The sequence below is a fragment of the Gobio gobio genome (assembly GCF_949357685.1).
Source record: "Gobio gobio genome assembly, chromosome: 4".
NCBI lineage: Eukaryota > Metazoa > Chordata > Actinopteri > Cypriniformes > Gobionidae > Gobio > Gobio gobio.
This window is the reverse complement of record NC_137100.1, coordinates 2,543,500-2,561,948: the sequence shown is the minus strand read 5'-3', so window position 1 is coordinate 2,561,948 and position 18,449 is coordinate 2,543,500. Positions and strand designations below refer to the sequence as shown.

The following is an 18,449-nucleotide window of genomic DNA, read 5'->3' as shown; positions in this document are numbered from 1 at the left end:
GAGCGTGTGTGTGTGTGTGTGTGTGTGTGTGTGTTCTCTTCTACACACATTAGTGAGAGAATGGGCCGCTCTCAGGAGCTCAGAGAACTCAAGCGTGGGGCCGTGATCGGTGGACACCTGTGCAATAAGGCCGAATATTATATTAAATATTCCACGCTCAACTGTTAGTGGTGTTATAACAAAGTGGAAGTGATTGGGAACAACAGCAACTCAGCCAATCACAGAGCGGGGTCAGCGCATGCTGAGGGTCACAGAAGTCGCCAAGAGCTCCAGACCTCCAAACTTCTGTGGCCTTCAGATGAGCTCAAGAACAGTGTGTAGAGCTTCATGGAATGGGTTTCCATGGCCGAGCAGCTCATCCAAGCCTTACATCACCAAAGTGTGGGATGCAGTGGGGTAAAGCGCGCCGCCACTGGACTCTAGAGCAGTGGAGACGTGTTCTCTGAGTGACCAATCACGCTTCTCTGTCTGGCAATCCCATGGACGAGTCTGGGTTTGGCGGTTGCCAGGAGAACGGGACTTGCCTGACTGCATTGTGCCAAGTGTAAAGTTTGGTGGAGGGGAGGTTATGGGGTGGGGTTGTTTTTCAGGGGTTGGCCCCTTAGTTCTAGTGAAAGGAAGGCATTTTGGACAATTTCGTGCTCCCAACTTTGCGGGACCAGTTTGGGGACGGCCCCTTCCTGTCCCAGCATGAGCGTCGCTCCATAAAGACATGGATGAGCGAGTTTGGTGAACTTGAGTCCTGACCTCAACCCGATAGAACAGCTTTGGGATGAATTAGAGCGGAGACTGAGAGCCAGACCTTCTCGACCAACATCACAAACGCGCTTCTAGAAGAATCCCCATAAACACACTCCTAAACCTTGAGGAAAGCCTTCCCAGAAGAGCTGAAGCTGTTACAACTCCATATTAAACCCTACGGGTGAAGAATGGGATGGCGTTAAAGTTCATGTGCATGTAAAGGCAGGCGTCACAACACTTTTGGCTATATAGTGTAGCTCAATAAAGCTTCATCTTATCACTCTTATGAGTGATAAACCAGCCAAACACTAATCTTGACTAATGCTTGACCATTTGAGTGTATCAGCATTGGAGGGATTTTCTCCTCACAAATGTGGTTTTCTTCGCTCGTGTAGGTGAATACATCGCGCTGTATCAGAACCAGAGAGCCATCATGAAACAAAGACACTTCGAGAAGGAGCAATACATCAACATACTGGCCAAAGACAAGGAGGAGATGAAGGTAGGGATGGCTTGATACCACAATCTAATACCGAAGTACCGATATTAAATCCATACCATATAGGGTCTGAATTTTGATGCGGGTATTGCGCCTAATTTACTCACTCTCGCAAGTTTTGGGTTTATGAAGCGGGAAATTACCGCAAATGTTTAATATTAAATTAATCAACAAAGATTATCACATCAATCAGTCATTTGGAAACTTAAGTAATTTCAGCATTACTGCGCGTCTCCATTCTCTCAAAATTAGCAATTTGCTTCTGGCTTTAGAAGACATCGCACTTGCACTATAAAAGCATCTGCGCGCTCAGATTCAACACTTTCGCTTCCGTCTCGGGACAGCTGACGGAAATCACTGCCCACGTCTCTTTAAACCCCGCCAATTTGAACATGCAAGTGATTTTATAGCATTTCGTAATACAGGGTATGGGAGCTCTTTAAGAGAGAGTTTTTTTTGCGCTCATACCAACAACAAACACACAAGCCTAAAGAGCTCGCGCATTCCAAATTAAGTCGTTTTTCCTTAGTCAAATACACACAAAATTATGTCAAAAATGTCCATCTTTAGTGAGTAGTCACCAGAGATGTATAAAGTACTAGATACACATACTTGAGTAAAAGTACAAGTTCCTTATCAAAAAAGTGACTTGAGTAGAAGTTGAAGTGCTCTTTAAGCACCACACTTAAGTAGAAGTACTAAAGTATTCAACATTTTTTGTACTTAAGTATTGCAAGTAGTTTATTTAAAAATGTACTACTCAAGTACTGAAAGTAAAAGTACAAGTATTGTGTTATGTAGTTATTAAAGAAAGTAGTCAAAAGTTTGAACATTATATTGTTTTTATTATTTCAAATGATTAAGCTAAAGGACAATCACAATGTTGGTAGGTCATTTTTCTACCTTTGTCATATAAATAACCTGCAAATACTGTAGTTCATTAAGATTAAATCTTACTATAACCACTCTTACTAAAAAAAATGGGGTAAGCACACTTATATTCTAATTTCAAGAGGTGTTCTGAGTAAATGATTTGTTTGTAACACTTTACAATATGGTTTGATTTGTTAACATTACATTAGTTAATGTAGACTAATAACTAACATGAACTAACCATGATCAATACATTTGTTACTGTATTTATTAATCTTTGTTAATCTTAGTTAATAAAAATACAGCTGTTCATTGTTTGTATATGTTACTTCACAGTGCACATTAACTATGTAAACAAATAGAGAGCAATTTGAGCGTAAGACTCTTGTGTTGTTTTAAAGACAATGAATGCGCGCTCGCTGGGCTCTCTCGCGCGCTCTCTCTCTCTCGCTCTCTCACGCTCTGTCTCTCTCTCGCACTCTCGCGCGCGCTCTCTCTCTCTCATGTGCGGTAATGTGGGTTTGGAATGGAATGATTCGTAACATTTTTATAATTGTAACGAGTAACGATGCAGCACATAAAAAAATATCGGAGTAAAAGTATTAAACTCATCGAAAATATGTACTGAAGTAAAAGTGGAAGTAGGAGAAAAAAATAATACTCTAGTAAAGTACAGATACTGCCTTTTAGTACTTAAGTACAGTAGTGAAGTAGTTCTACTTCGTTACTATACATCTCTGGTAGTCACATAAAGACAGTTGGACGCCTGTCTGTAAATGATGCAGGGAGAAAAATATCGGTGAACGCAGCAGCCTTGTATCAGCCGATGCCGATACACGTAAAAATCGCAAATATCGGCCCGATATATCGGTCTAACACTACTTCCGACCCCACGAGAAACAACTACCGTCCGAATAGGGCTTCAGCAACTCCTTCACCACTAACTGGGAGGGCTGGGCGGTATATCGAGTTATTATCGAGTATATATCGATATATTTTTTAGATGCGATATGGAATGAGGCAATACCGTTTATATCGATATTAGGGATGGCTCGATACCACAGTTTTGGCTTTGGTACGGTACCACAATCTAATACCGAAGTACCGATATTAAATCCATACCATATAGGGTCTGAATTTTGATGCGGGTATTGCGCCTAATTTACTCACTCTCGCAAGTTTTGGGTTTATGAAGCGGGAAATTACCGCAAATGTTTAATATTAAATTAATCAACAAAGATTATCACATCAATCAGTCATTTGGAAACTTAAGTAATTTCAGCATTACTGCGCGTCTCCATTCTCTCAAAATTAGCAATTTGCTTCTGGCTTTAGAAGACATCGCACCTGCACTATAAAAGCATCTGCGCGCTCAGATTCAACACTTTCGCTTCCGTTTCGGGACCGCTGACGGAAATCACTGCCCACGTCTCTTTAAACCTCGCCAATTTGAACATGCAAGTGATTTTATAGCATTTCGTAATACAGGGTATGGGAGCTCTTTAAGAGAGAGTTTTTTTTGCGCTCATACCAACAACAAACACACAAGCCTAAAGAGCTCGCGCATTCCAAATTAAGTCATTTTTCCTTAGTCAAATACACACAAAATTATGTCAAAAATGTCCATCTTTAGTGAGTAGTCACATAAACACAGTTGGGTATGTCTTTCGCGGATGTAAATAGTGCAATAGTATGCGTTCAAATATTATGAGGTCTAAACGTCACTGGTTGAAACGAACGCTGGAGATTTCTTTATATTTAAACGATACGATCTTATGTGTGTTGATCAGTGTTGAAAGAAAATAAATGTCTAAATTAGATTGTTTGAATGATGCACTCATCTGTCGATCTCTTACAAGTCAGGAATTAAGTGACGATGCTTGGCAAGGTTTGATGGTTCTTCAGCAGTTTTATAAGCAAAGTAATTCTAAATTTCACGTCTACTCTTGTCTTTATTAATCAGTTTTGTGCTTGTTGAGTGAGAACTACTGTATTCATTTTGTTCTTTTTTTTGCCGGTTTCGCGTCATTTTGGGTAGCGCGCTGCCACCTAGCGGTGAACTTCGGAACAGCAGCATATACCGAAATTAGCAAAATCATGATCTCGTACCGTTTGAAATAAAATATATACCGGTATTTTCCCAGTACCGGTATACCGCGCATCCCTAGATGAAGGTACGAGGAGCGGCTCTGTGATGGTGTGACGTCTGCGGCGTGATGTTCACGTGTGTGTGTGTGTGTGTGTTCAGGTGAAGTTAGCCGAGCTGCAGGACCTGGTCATGCGTTTGGTGGGGGAGCGTAACGAGTGGTACAGCAGATACATGAGCGCCGTCAGTAACCCTGACCTCCTGCCTTCTGAAGGAGACCAGCTCCATCCGGCTGACGGACACATGGACATCAACAGTGTGGACAGTCCAGGTACAACGGCACATTCACACTCCTACACACACGTGTGTGTGATTCAGTTTGTTCAGATTATCTGATTTAAAGGGTTAGTTCACCCAAAAATGAAAATTCTGTCATTAATTCCTCACCCTCATGTCGTTGGACACCCGTCAGACCTCCGTTCATCTTCAGACACAAATGAAGATATTTTAGTGTAAAGCTGATGCTGAGAAAGGCTTCAGATAGGCCTCCATTGGCATTCAGTACATTTACACTCACAAGACCCATAAAAGGCACTTAAAACGTCGTTACAAAGTCCATCTCACCACAGTGACTCTACAATAATTTTACGATGCGACGACAATAGTTTTTGTGCGCAAAAAAAATCAAAATAACGACTTTATTTAACCTCTTCTTGTCTTCCGTAAGTGTCTCCACGACGCATGCGCGAGAATATGATGTAGCGCCAGCGTTCGGGAATCCATGAAATGCCACTTTAGCCCCATTTTGAGAACTACGCCGAGACCTAAAGCACGATCAATGTAGAATTCAACAGCTTAGACACACGCGTCTTCCTCTGCTCGTAAACAAATCTCTTCTGGGTCATGTGTCCGAACGCCGGATCTGCTCATATTCTCGCGCATGCGTCGTGGAGACACACACGGAAGACAAGAACAAGTTGGATAAAGGCGTTATTTTGATATTTTTTTTGCGCACAAAAACTATTGTCGTCGCATCGTAAAATTATTGTAGAGTCACTGTGGTGAGATGGACTTTGTAACGACGTTTTTAGTGCCTTTTATGGGTCTTGTGAGTGTAAGTGTACTGAATGCCAATGGAGGCCTATCTGAAGCCTTTCTCAGCATCAGCTTTACACTAAAATATCTTCATTTGTGTCCGAATATGAACGGAGGTCTGACGGGTGTCCAACCACATGAGGGTGAGGAATTAATGACAGAATTTTCATTTTTGGGTGAACTAACCCTTTAATGAATGAGAACAAAACAAAACAATTAGACATTTTGATGACGGTGTGTTTTAGTTGATTCTTAAAGTTTTTGATATTCTTTATATACTGTGTAGTGGTCAGTTTGCAGAGTGACAGAAATCATCTTCTCCAATCAGTTTAAATGGGCATTTTTACCATTATAAATACTTTTTTTGTACCCTAATTAAATGTATGCATCATCTTTTGTCACATTACATTTAGTCAAGAAATTAAATTATAATACTAAGACACAATAGGGCTGTTACCAATCAAAAGAAGAAGAGAGACAGTATTCATATTATGCTGTTTTCCTCTGAAGTTATAAAATGCATCAAATGTTGTTTATGCTTCAAACAAACATGTTTACTCAAAATCAGTCAAGCCAGCTTTATTTCTACAGCGCTTTATAGATTAAGATTAAGCAGCTCTATGATGACTTACTTAAATAATAAATGATCACATTTTTATTTTAGGGTGAACTGTCCCTTTAAACGCTTTGCAAATCCTTTGAGTGAGTCACTAAAAAAATGATTCGTTCATGAATCATAAATATTTTGAATCTTTGCAAGGATGTCATTCTTGCTCGGATCGACAAAATTTTTAAATATTTCGATTAGATGATGTTATTCTGAGTCAGTTTAAAGGTCCCATGGCATGGATTTTTTATTTTATTTTATTTTATAATGTATTCTGAGGTTTACTTATATTGTTAGTATGATTTTTACATCCTAAAATGTCATAATTTAGAAATAAAAGGCATTTTTTTCTATACTGATGTTTGCCCTCTGGCTGAATGCCCTGTTTCAAGGGGCGTGTCTGCTGTGAGACTTCAGTAAAAACGCCCACTGTTGTGATTGGCTGACATCTTTGCATTTGAAATGAGTGGAGGGGGCGTGGTTTAACAAGGTTTACGAGGCACAAGCCTGCTGCCAGAGAGACGAATGTCTTGAACTTGAATAATTAGCTACACATCAGAAATCACTGATCACAGATCAGAAGAAACTGGAAAAAAACTTCTGTTTTCATTTGTACATCCAAACACTGAGAAACTGCCAGCTAGGGTTGGGTACCGAAACTTATATAACCGGTATGTACAGGGCCGAATCACAACGCAGATTTCGGTTCCTCATTTCGGTGCCAAAATTCAAACGTGCTTTCGCGCTTTGGCTGAGCCAGAGACAGACGCTCAGCGCTGGTCACATCACAACTCATGACAACTATTCAGTGTTTTCAAATGTTTATTTCAGGTTTCAGACATTTAAATGCTCATAAGTCGGCTACTAGCAAAACACACACTGATGTCTATGAAAGCGGCTATGACAATCCTTTCAGACGGTTATAATTTGACTAACGTTACGTGTTTTATTCACATCAGATACATGCACATTATACAGTAGCTATATCGTTTACTCTATTCTTCTTCCAGTTCACTGGTCACTTACTTTCATGTATTTTGTAAGACGAGAATGAACTCAAGTGTTGTAAATCCGACAGATCCGATTCTGAGGCGCAAACTAACATGGTGCCGTGCATTGCGCTTTATAGATCAACTAACACACATTCACTCACACATTTGAACATTAGATAGTTCGTGACACAGTTAAGAAGTTTGTGAATATTTTGAATAAAAAGAAAAAAACGAAATAAACCCGATACAGCTGAGCTGTGTGTCATGTGAGAAACATGACGCGTCGCCATGGAAACATGAAGGCGATGCGTTCTAAAATATTTAGCCAGAGAATATGATCATATTTCAAAATAAATCTGAAGCTGGAAGCTGGTTTGTAGCAGAGCAAGAATACAGACGACTGCTGTTATTACTGTAGCTGTTAGTTAGAGTTATATTAGGCTTGTTGTAGTTGGGTTAGGTGGCTTAGGTTTTACTGTGAATTTGTAAATAGTCAATAATAATTTGTAAATAAGTAAATTGTGTTTTGTATTTATTTATATTCATACATTTAAGTATACATTAAACTTTTAATAAATGGTTCAATTTAAATAAAAAATGAATAAATAAAAAGCCATTTAATGTCATCCACCTCGTTTTGTGGCCTTTGTTTTTTTTTTTTTAAGTATCAGTTCAGGCACCTTTTAGGCACCGGTACCGTTTTAAAAGTATCGGTTTGGCACCGGAATCGAAAAAAACCCAAACGATACCAAACCCTACTGCCAGCATTCACTCGTTCACAAGCCATGATCTCTCGAGGACAAACAAATATGGCGCTCGCATGGGCGTGTCCAAATTCTCTGGGCGGAGGAAAGGGAGGTAACCGTTCCTGTTATGATGTCATAACAGGAAAATTCAAGATCAGCTCATCTGGGCTGTCATTTTCTCAAAGGCAGAGAGAGACAGCCAGAACTCGGTTTACAGCCATCAACATTTCTAGCCACTTGGGGGCAGTATTCAGGCTAGGGGAACTCATATTAAAGGTCCCGTTTTTCCTGTTTTTTTTAAGCTTTGATTGTGTTTACAGTGTGCAATATAACGTGTTCATGTTTCGCGTGTAAAAAAACAGTATTTTTCACACAATTTACTGATCTGTATACCGCTGTTTTCACTGTGCTAAAAACGGCTTGAGGATTTCCTTATTCTATGAAGTCCCTCCTTCAGAAACACGTAACGAGTTCTGATTGGGCCAGCGGTTCCTGTGTTGTGATTGGACAGCAGCTTAGCGCACGTTGCCCGGAAAGGTCACGCCTCTCACCATAACGGGGAGATGAACGCGCTCAAACTACAGCTCCTGAAGGCCAAACAAAGGTGATTTGACTCCGGGATGAAAATAACAGCGTCTGGACGACATGGCGACAAACACACTACAAACGCAACCGAACGCAACAATTCCTCTCCTCCACGAGGGAGAGCGACAAGACAACGCCCCTTTTTTGCATATTCTTGTGGGCGGAGTTTAGTCAACAAACTGTTCTACTGACGTCATTAAAGCAGGAAGTACAGAGATGTAGAACAAACCGGCTGCTCGCTGTAGGCTTTGAAAGGGAACTTCTGTCAAATAAAATATCTCGCTTGGCATTGAACTTTGAGCTTTATAACTTTACAGGTATTATATATGCTCTAACAGCAACATTACACACTAACTAAAGTTTGAAAAATGGGATGATTAATGTTGAAAAACCTCATAAAATGAAAATTTAAAAAGGACCTTTAAGTCTAAACTCTTCCCTGTTCCCACAGCCGTTCTGGACATGAGCTCAGCAGTGGATGCGTCTTCATCGGCCCAGTCCAGCACAGACCCCGAGACCCGCTCCCAGAGTTCAGAGAGGGCCGGATCCACAGCGGACCCCGGGGCCGCCCCGTCCCTGAGGCCCAGAGAAGACGGCACGGCCCGCCAGATCATGCAGCTCTTACAGGAGATCCAGAACCCTCAGGCCAGACCTGCTCCCTTCCTGGGGGAAAACCCCTGCATCCCGTTCTTCTACCGGCCGGATGAGCACGACGAGGTCAAGATTCTGGTGGTCTGAGGGCCAATCGCAATCTTTTCGGCGTCATGGACACGTGGGTTTGTTTCTCTGGTTTCTACAGAGAAATCTGATTCTTCCGAAGCTCTCCATTTGGTTTGTGTGTGAACCAGTTAATCCATAAGAATATCAGTTCTCGCCGCTCTTATCCCTGATCGATCTGTCCCATTAGTTCACTAAATATAGTGCAATAGACCTGATTCAAATCAGTAACACGTGATATGATTGGAGCAGGTCTGGACTAAAGACGATGAAGTGTTTCTGAGAAGGTAAACTGAATCGGCAAGTTTCCGCCATTGGGATTCGTTGAAAGATGTAATTCTAATTTCTTCCCCACGAACGCACCGTTTTTTTTTCCTCAGTTGACGATTGTTTGCGCCGAACTCCATGACGCGCCGGCCGAGAGTTCACACTGTCGAGTGAATGATTCAACGAGTGCAAGTTTACGAGAGCTGTACGGAAACGAGTTTGTAATAATTCCTCCTTTTCACGTGATCAACGCTAATCCTCCACCGACTTTCAAGAGCTGGATTTGACGACACTTTCTATGAAGCGATGCAATGCGTTCCCTCCATGGCTACACCTTTAAAGAGTGTAATGCACCGCACACGCCTGTTTTGAGCTCTTTAGAAGTATGTGCGTATCAAGCTTACCGTCGAAAGCATTATATTTACACGCAGGCTTCATAGAAAGTGTTGGCGTATAACTGGAACGGTTTTTGACCCTAAAGCACTTTTATTAGTCACATCTGTTATGCATCAGCGCGCGTATGAATATATTTGACAGTGATTATTTTGGGGGCGTGGGCTTTAATCAGATATTTGGATTATTTTGCGGACGCCGCACCCTGAGCTTGTCGACGTAACAGATGTGTAAATAGTGTACCTGTGTATCATACTGTATATTCATGGAGGGAGAAGGATGCTTGTGGGAAGGACGGACGTGTGGTTTCGTACTACTAGCTAAAGGAGAAATCTATTTATTTGGGATAATCAATTACACACTAATCCGTTTTAATTTCGACTGATGGAACACAATGAAGGAATAATGAGATGTTTCAGAAGAAATACTTCTGTGGTGATTTTTCCTCCTTAAATAAACCTTGATTGAGCAAAACTAAACCTGTCTGACGTTAATCATGTGGGAATACATCCAAAAACCTCTAGAACAATGTTTTGTTGACTTGTGTGCATTATCCCAAATGTCTCCGAGAATGTTTAACCTCTTAACCCTTAATCGGCCCTTGGGCTCCAGCTGACCCCACTGGACTTTTCCTCCATTTTTAAAAAGTGCTCCCTTCATCTCAGGGCCATGAGACTCTGTGACTTTTCCTAAATAATCTATCTAAACATTCATCTCATACACACACACACACACACACACACACAAACACACACATGTGTGTGACTGCAACAGAGAGTATTTTTATTGAAATTGGCAAATAAAATCAACAAAACTGGCATAAATCTGAAAGATTTTCATGCATAAATGAAGTACTAATACTAGAGCACAAATGCAACATGGAACGATCATGAGAAAGAGAGGGAAAAGGGCAAATAAAAGAAAGATGAAAGGCAGCTTAACTTCCCTCTGGACCTCTAGTGGATAATGTGGTCATTGCACTCTCTCTCTCTCTCTCTCTCTCTCTCTCTCTCTCTCTTTCTCTTTAACTATAATTCCTAAAGTTTTTCCACAAACCTACAGATGGCGGTATTCTATCCCTAACACATAGAGCAATGTCCAAAAACTATTTATATTTATTTAAGATCATCATTCAAGTGATTTTTTTCATAAAAAAATAATTTTTAATGAGCCAATTTATGACATAGTTAAGTATTTGTGCAGTAAATAGGTAAAAAACTACAAAATACCCACAAAAACACAGCATAAATGTATAGTTGAGAAGTAAATAAAAAAAACGATATATAGTTTTCCATTTAAAAAAATTATATTTCCTTATGCAATCGCTCTGTAAAAGTTTGGGGTCTATCTGAGCACAAGGGACTCAAACGTAAACCCTACTTGAGGACGATTAAGGGTTAACTATCACCCGCCCGTATACGGGCATTCTACATTTACTTCACTATATTACTATTAAATCCTAATCTAGTCATGACAAACTATATATCATTGGAAAGGTCTAAGACTCAAGAATACATATTTGTTGATGATTTTGCAGAAAATATATATTTTCGAAGAGTAATGGATTAATATATGACAAGAGTGTGCATCAAAAAAATCTGTCTCATTACAGGAGTTTTCACCTTTGTAACAAAAAGTCAACAACCACACTTTTAATCATTCAAACTTTTGATTTTCATGCTAAAAGTTCATAACATAAACATTGATTCTAGTATTTAGCCAAAAATATTCAGAAAATAGTATTATATAGAGAGAATATCTGCCAGATCAAGTAACTAAGACCTTTAGGAATCACCAATATGGTGTGTCTAACCCCTAGTGGATTTCTGGAGGTTATGCAGCTAAAGGTCTTACAGAAAACTCATTTTTTGAGTTTTTGACCTAAAATTTTTAACACAACTTGGTTAGAATTTGAGGCTTTGACTTTGTTTTTTTTAGGCTGAAACCTATATTAATTTATATATTTTTAAATAAAATAAATAATTTTTATAACAATAAACTTAAATTTCAATAACTTTTATATAATTTAATTCTATAATTTGTTTCCACTTCAGCAATAATCTGCCAAGTGTCTTCTTTTAAAAGAGACCAACCATAAGTCTTTAGTCCAAAGGGTTCATGAATTACAACCATTTAAGTTTGGGTAGTGCATTTTCACGTAAATGATGAAAGGGTGAATCGGTGATCGGGAAAGGGTGACAGTTAAAGGGTTAAATCCAGAGAAATCAGTGAGAAAGAGTCTTATTGTTTAATCCTTCAAATTCACAACCCTTTCGTTGCCCTCGTGGACGAAAACAGACACTAAATTAAACTGCTCAGATAAAAAAAAAAATATTTCTTCGCATAAATCTATTAACTAACCTCAGTCCTGATCAAAAGTCATTTCTAAAACTCAAGCCCTTCTCATGTTGCTCTTCTCTTCATCAAATGACCAGCAGGGTGGCATGCAAGTGTTTAAATCCACTTACCTTGTTTTGTTTAGTCTTTTATCAGTGTGTGTGTGTGCAAAGGTCACACACACACACACACACATGGTGGCGTGGTCTTCAGATTATGACGTGTGTCGCTCTGTCTCTATACCCAAGTACAGTTCAAATCTCCAAATGTGTCCTTAATCCGCCCCTTTTATCAAGAGGTGACTTGAGCGGACTTGAGACAGACAGGCATCTCGAACCAACCAACAAACACCAATAGCGGATGAGAAAACCTGTGTGATTTGTGTCACTCTATATGTTAAGATTTGAGTGATGGATTATGCGGAGTTTGTGCTCAGTTTAACCGTGAGAATCTGCTGTAAATCATATGCCATTTTCCATGATCTATGTGCGAAATCGTGCTGCTGCACATACAAAAGCCATAAACAATTGACCTATCGGTAAGCCCCGCCCCCCTTAGTTACTGTTGCTAACTCGGACAAACAAACGGAGTTGTTATATCTTACAATGACAACTGTCAGTGTGAAAACCTTATCCCGAGATGTGTTTGGACACAGAATGTAGCGTATATCCCGTCCGAATGATGGCCAAACTTAACTGATGGTTTATCAAGTTTATTATGTCCTTTTTCACTCCAAAAATCATCGTAAGAGCTGAACAAACAAAGCATAAGAAGTGCGCATTAACGTCTCATTCACAAACTATCTCTCTCCGTTGCATTATCATTAACATACACAGCAAATTACACAAAAACACTCACAGTAAACAAACATATACACAGATCTTATGCTTTTCGGGGGTGCAGTTAATAACTGGTAAACTTTGTATCTGCAAAACAACTCCTTCCTACTTCCTTTCACTAACCGGAGACTATAATACCCATCAAAATAAGAGTCCTCCTTAGTAGGACAGATAATGCAGACCTTAAACATATCTAAAATTAAATTACATATAACCAGTTTAATATGGAGAGGCACTGAAATGTGTTTTTGCCCTACAGTGTACATGACGTGAGAACAGTTAGTTATTACGGTTCGATGTTAGCAGGGACTTTAATCGTAAATTAACGAGAGTTTGACAAACAGAAAATCCTCTCAGGATCCCTGGAGTCAGAGTTACACATTTGAGCATTTTTGTAGCATAAACACCATCAAACCGATGAGAGCTTTAGGTTTCAGCGCCATAGAGATGCATTGGAAAATCCAAAGATGTCCGAGTTCTGGTCCCAGCGCAACTGATACTCAACTGCTATTGGCTCATCTGCGTTCGAGGGGAGGGGCTTAGCAATAGGTCAATTATACATGTTGTATTCTACTCAATGAGACCTTTCAAATGACATGTGACGCATGACTATCTGAGCTGTATGATGTTTTTGACATATTACAGTACATCCAATTAAAAAAAAATCAAAATTTTTTATTTATCAGCAAATAACTCAGCACTACTACACTGATTACAAGTTCAGACTCTGAGCTTTCAAATGACACCTATTTGTGTCGATCAAGGCTGTAGTTTTAAAAAATATGGCACTCTTTAAGAGTTGATCAAGATGGTTATTTTCTTTAAAAATTGTGTTGTTCCATTCAGTGGATTATAGTCGATATTATAACATTAACTCATACGTTTTTTTTGTCTTATGCCTTCAATTTAATCTCACATTTTAAGATCTCATTATCGACTTCATGTCACTTTGCCTTTTTATCTCATCATTTGGACATGATTATGATTTACCAAAGTGTTTTTTGTTTCTTATGTGACCAAAATGGCCGTCAATGTCATATCATATTCGACTCGATATGCTAACACACATTCTTGTGAAGAGTTTAGACCATCTCAAGACAAGAAAAACAGCACAAAAGCAGAGTTTTTTGGTACACTGAACTTTAATGATGACGAACTGGTCCGAGCCAGAGGACACGTTACACACACTCACTCGTCCATTCACTCGTTCACACACTCGGTGTTGTTACAGCTTTCTGTCCAAACGCAGAAAGAGGCTCGGTTTATTCCTCTAGACACTCGTCGTAAGCTTAAAGAAATCACTTATCCATAATAATTTAATATTCAATAATCATACAAGTGGACTACACTAGTCACAATTTGCATAAATGCACCACAAAGATACGCGACACACTCAAGATACAGTATGCCCATGACGGACATGTCAACTCTTAAATAACATTAGTGGGTTTTACTAAGACTCGGAGTGGATTGAGGGAAGGTTTGATACGGCACAGACGGTCTTGCTCATGCCACACAACGTCAACTAGAGCAACAGGGGCGTTATCTTTATCATCATCATCATCATCATTACAACATACAACAGAATTACCAAACACATATTTTCTCATTTTCAACCCGAAGAACTAATAATGGTTTCTATGCATAGACCCGCAGTGATTTTTGCTTTCATAATGAACACTCAATTACAGACAGACTTGAAATAAATGTGCGTAATGTCAATGCACAGCTCATATTTTGGGACCGTTTGGTCTCTTTAATGTGTTTCGTGCCATATAATATCCCAGCAAAATCAAAAAAGTGCTAAAAATATCCTTAAATCATATGTGGATATGTTTAGAGCATCATACCTGTTAGTATTTCTGCAGGATATAGTATGTACACTATGTTTAGCATTGAATAGTGCACTTTCACATGCTATTTGTGTGTGTGTGTGTGTGTGTGTGTGTGTGTGTGTGTGTGTGTGTGTGTGTGTGTGTGTGTGTGGAAACCCTTCCTGACATGACGGATGTTATGGGTCCTTATAGAGACACTCAACAGTCTTTAGCGTTACAGTCTTGACTTCTTTATGAAATGATTCAAACACAAGAGCGTCTGTTCACCCTAAACCTTGCACTATTAACCCAGACATCACCACAGTGTTGCACTGCAAAAAAAGCTTTTCTTACTTAGTATTTTTGTCTTGTTTTCAGTCCAAATGTCTAAAAAATCTTACATTAAGAAGCATTTAATGGACAAGCAAAAGTTTTTGTGTTGTTTTGGGGGAAAATAACACAAAATGAAGGGAGTTTTTGCTTAAAATAAGTAAAATAATCTGCCAATGGGGTAAGGAAAATAATCTTGTTTTCTGTTTGAATTAAGATTATTTTGCTTACCCCATTGGCAGATTATTCTGCTTATTTTAAGCAAAAACTCCCTTCATTTTGTGTTATTTTCCCCCAAAACAAGACAAAAACCTTTGCTTGTCTATTAAATGCTTCTTAATGTAAGATTTTTTAGATATTTGGACTGAAAAAAAGACAAAAATACTAAGTAAGAAAAGCATTTTTTGCAGTGTGTCTGGGATGTTTTTAATGACATGACGATTATATTGCACTCTCAAATTAAATCCAGCCCCACTAAACATTCAGATTTCACTAAGCGAACAAATGATTTCTGTGCACGATCGCGAAGGGTGAACACACGTCCTCCTCGTACCTGAACACTTTACACCAACACAACACAAAACTATTCAAATCAACATTTCCTGATGATTTCCGCACCCCATCTCATCCAAGATGTTTGTCTTTCAGCTGAAAAGAAAGTACGTTTTTTTTATTTATTTTTCTGCACATAATGGACTTCAATGGGAACCAACGGTTGAAGGTCCAAATCAATGCAGTTTCAAAGGGCTTCAGAGGAATAGTGTCTGATCTAGACTAACCATCGGCCACATTTACTAGAAAAATACACATTTATATACTTTTTAACCTAAATTGCTCATCTTGCGCTGCTCTGCGACGCTCCACAGATTGCGTAATCACGTCGGAAAGGTCACGCTAGACATTGGCGGAAGTACCGCCCCAAGCAAACGTGCGAAGACTAAATCTTAAATAACTTCAAAATCGTCCGACATCCTTGTTTAACCTTTTTGTAGGATGTTTGGATTACTGTGCGTTTACACCAGACGAGACTTGCGCAAATAAATCGTGACTATTCGCGCATATTTTTGTAGTTACATTTTGAGTTTACTCGGTTCATTTGCGCGTCATGGGAGGGGCTTCTGCCAGCCGTCTCGTCTCGTTGTGAAATGGTTGACAAAGGTTGTTTTAAAATACGGCGAATAAGCTTAATTTGCTGCTTTAGCTAGCTTGTAGTCTTAATATGTGTGTATATATATATGTATGTTTATATAGCTCAAATTGAGTAAAGAGCACTTTTTACAACTCACCAGACTGTCCGACCTCCTCACTCACTTTCTTCCAAACGAGATTCCTGTTTCTATAAAGTATGAAGATGTATCGTACAGCACCGGGTATCCACATGTGATTGTGTCCTCATTGTTGTCACTACTAGAGCAAGCTCCTGATTGGTTAACACGGCGCGAATATCCGGCAAAGTTCAGATTTTTCAACTCAAGCGGTTCGCGCGTTACACGTGTCAAACGGCCGTGTCATTCGCACGAATCATGTTGTTCGCGCTACATCATTTGTGCGAATCGCGCCGCAGAATGTCTATTAACATCTTTGCATTGACTTAACATGTAAATCGTGCGTAACACCCCAGACGTGACTTGTGCGAATAAATTGCGCTATTCGCGTGTAATTGGACGCTTGAACATTTTGAGTTTACTCGCGTCATTCGCGCGTGACATTCACAACAGACGTGAATTTGCGTCATGGGAGGGGCTTCTGCCAGCCGGCTCGTCTCGTTGCGAAATGGCTGACATGGATTGTTTTAAAATACAAGCTCCTGATTGGTTAACGCGGCGCGAATATCCGCCAAAGTTCAGATTTTTCAACTCAAGAGATTCGCGCGAATCACGCATTACGCGTCAAACGGCCGTGTCATTCTCGCGAATCACGTTGTTCGCGCTACCTCATTTGTGCGAATTGCACCGCAGAATTGACTTAACATGTAAGTCACTCGCGTGTAACACCCCAGACGCGGCTTGCGCAAATAAATCGCGCTATTCACGCGCAGTTGGACGATTGAACATTTTGAGTTTACGTGCTTTATTCGTGCGTGGCATTCACAACAGACGTGAATTCGCTTCATGGGAGGGGCTTCTGCCAGCGGCTTGTCTCGTTGTGAAATGGCTGACATGGATTGTTTTAAAATACAAACTCCTGATTGGTTAACGCGACACGAATATCTGCCAAAGTTCAGTTTTTTCAACTTGCGCGAATCACGCGTTACACACGTCAATGCCCGAAAAGTTCAATTTGCACTAATCACGCTTTGTTAACACGAGGGCGGGACTTCTGCCTACGTCTAGCGTGACCTTTCCGTCGTGATTGCGTAATCCGTGGAGCCACGCTGAGTAGCGCAAGATGAGCATTTGAGGTTAAAAAGTATATAAATGTTTATATTTTGAAAATGTGGCCGATGGTTAGTCTAGATCAGACTCTATTCCTCGTCTGGGATCGGCCAGAGCCTCTGAAGCCCTTCCTTTGAAACTGCATTGATTTGGACCTTCAACCGTTGGTTCCCGTTGAAGTCCATTATGTGCAGAAAAATCCTGGAATGTTTTCCTCAAAAAACTTTTCGACTGAAGAAAGACATGAACATCTTGGATGGCAGGAAATGTTCATTCTGAAGTGAACTAATCCTTTAATTAGTGCTTTTGTCCGGTTTTCTGGTACGTAAACATCTTGAAAATGAGACAAAAATTCTGATTTCTTTGTAATAAATGGCTTTTGAACACTACATGAGGAGGTCATTTGAATGATTTGTTCCAGGAAAGGCCGCCTTCTTCAGGAGTTTCTAGAAGATTTAACCAACTCGTTTCTCAAGCGCTCAACCAGACGAGGGCGCAGGAACATCTTGTGTTGTTTTTGCTCGTCTTCATGGTTGTGCTGGTGGGTTTGGGGTTGTTTTACTCAATGTGGGGGGAAAACCGAGAAGAAGAAAGCAGGAAAGAAGAGGGTGCTAAGGGTCACGTGGAGAGAAAGGGACCGTCTGGGCTGCTCTTGTTTGACCAGCTGAGCCATGGAAGCAGGAAAAAGAGAAAAAACAGTTAGAATTGAGACAAATGAACCCTGGAAAGTGTCCTCAGAGTCCACACGCAGAGAAGACAAACCCCACGTTCCCTCCTTACTGTATAGAAGTGTACTGTTTACAAAATATATATCTATAAACTAAACTATGAATGTTGCAAAATGGTTTACAGATCATTCATTTATATTCAAGTACAAATGTAGTGGCCACACAAAGTATTTGTTCACTGAAGTCACACTTAATGTCTAAATGTCATCCAAACATCAATTAAACGCATATTTATATAGTCGCATGACCAAAATGTTGTATTAAAATATGATTTGCAAGCTGTAGCAGTGTGCGGAGTTCATTTTTTCGTTATTAAATAATAAATACATCAAATTAATACATCATTTCTTGTTTGTTTAGTTTTTTATTACTACATTTTTACAGGTTTTTTACACTAACACTGTCTTCACGTTCAAAGCTAGAAC

At 39.7% G+C, this 18,449-nt stretch overlaps 2 protein-coding genes across 9 annotated transcripts in view; one reads left to right on the top strand and one right to left on the bottom strand.

Moving 5' to 3' along the window:
• golga2 (golgin A2) overlaps positions 1-10,419 on the top strand; it is a 60,530-nt gene extending 50,111 nt beyond the window's left edge. For all 8 annotated transcript variants that reach the window (XM_079815411.1, XM_079815410.1, XM_079815407.1 and 5 more), the window contains 3 exons: positions 1,137-1,243; positions 4,362-4,530; positions 8,676-10,419. In XM_079815411.1, coding sequence (XP_079671537.1) covers positions 1,137-1,243; positions 4,362-4,530; positions 8,676-8,962 — 563 coding nt within the window. In that variant the 3' untranslated portion in view covers positions 8,963-10,419. The remainder of the gene's footprint in view (positions 1-1,136; positions 1,244-4,361; positions 4,531-8,675) is intronic.
• Positions 10,420-13,912: 3,493 nt separating this feature from the next.
• The window catches only part of LOC307124787 (dynamin-1-like), a gene marked incomplete at its 5' end in the record, with an annotated part of 34,569 nt that continues 30,032 nt past the window's right edge, over positions 13,913-18,449 (bottom strand). Inside the window, one exon of the mRNA XM_079814234.1 lies at positions 13,913-17,960. The remainder of the gene's footprint in view (positions 17,961-18,449) is intronic.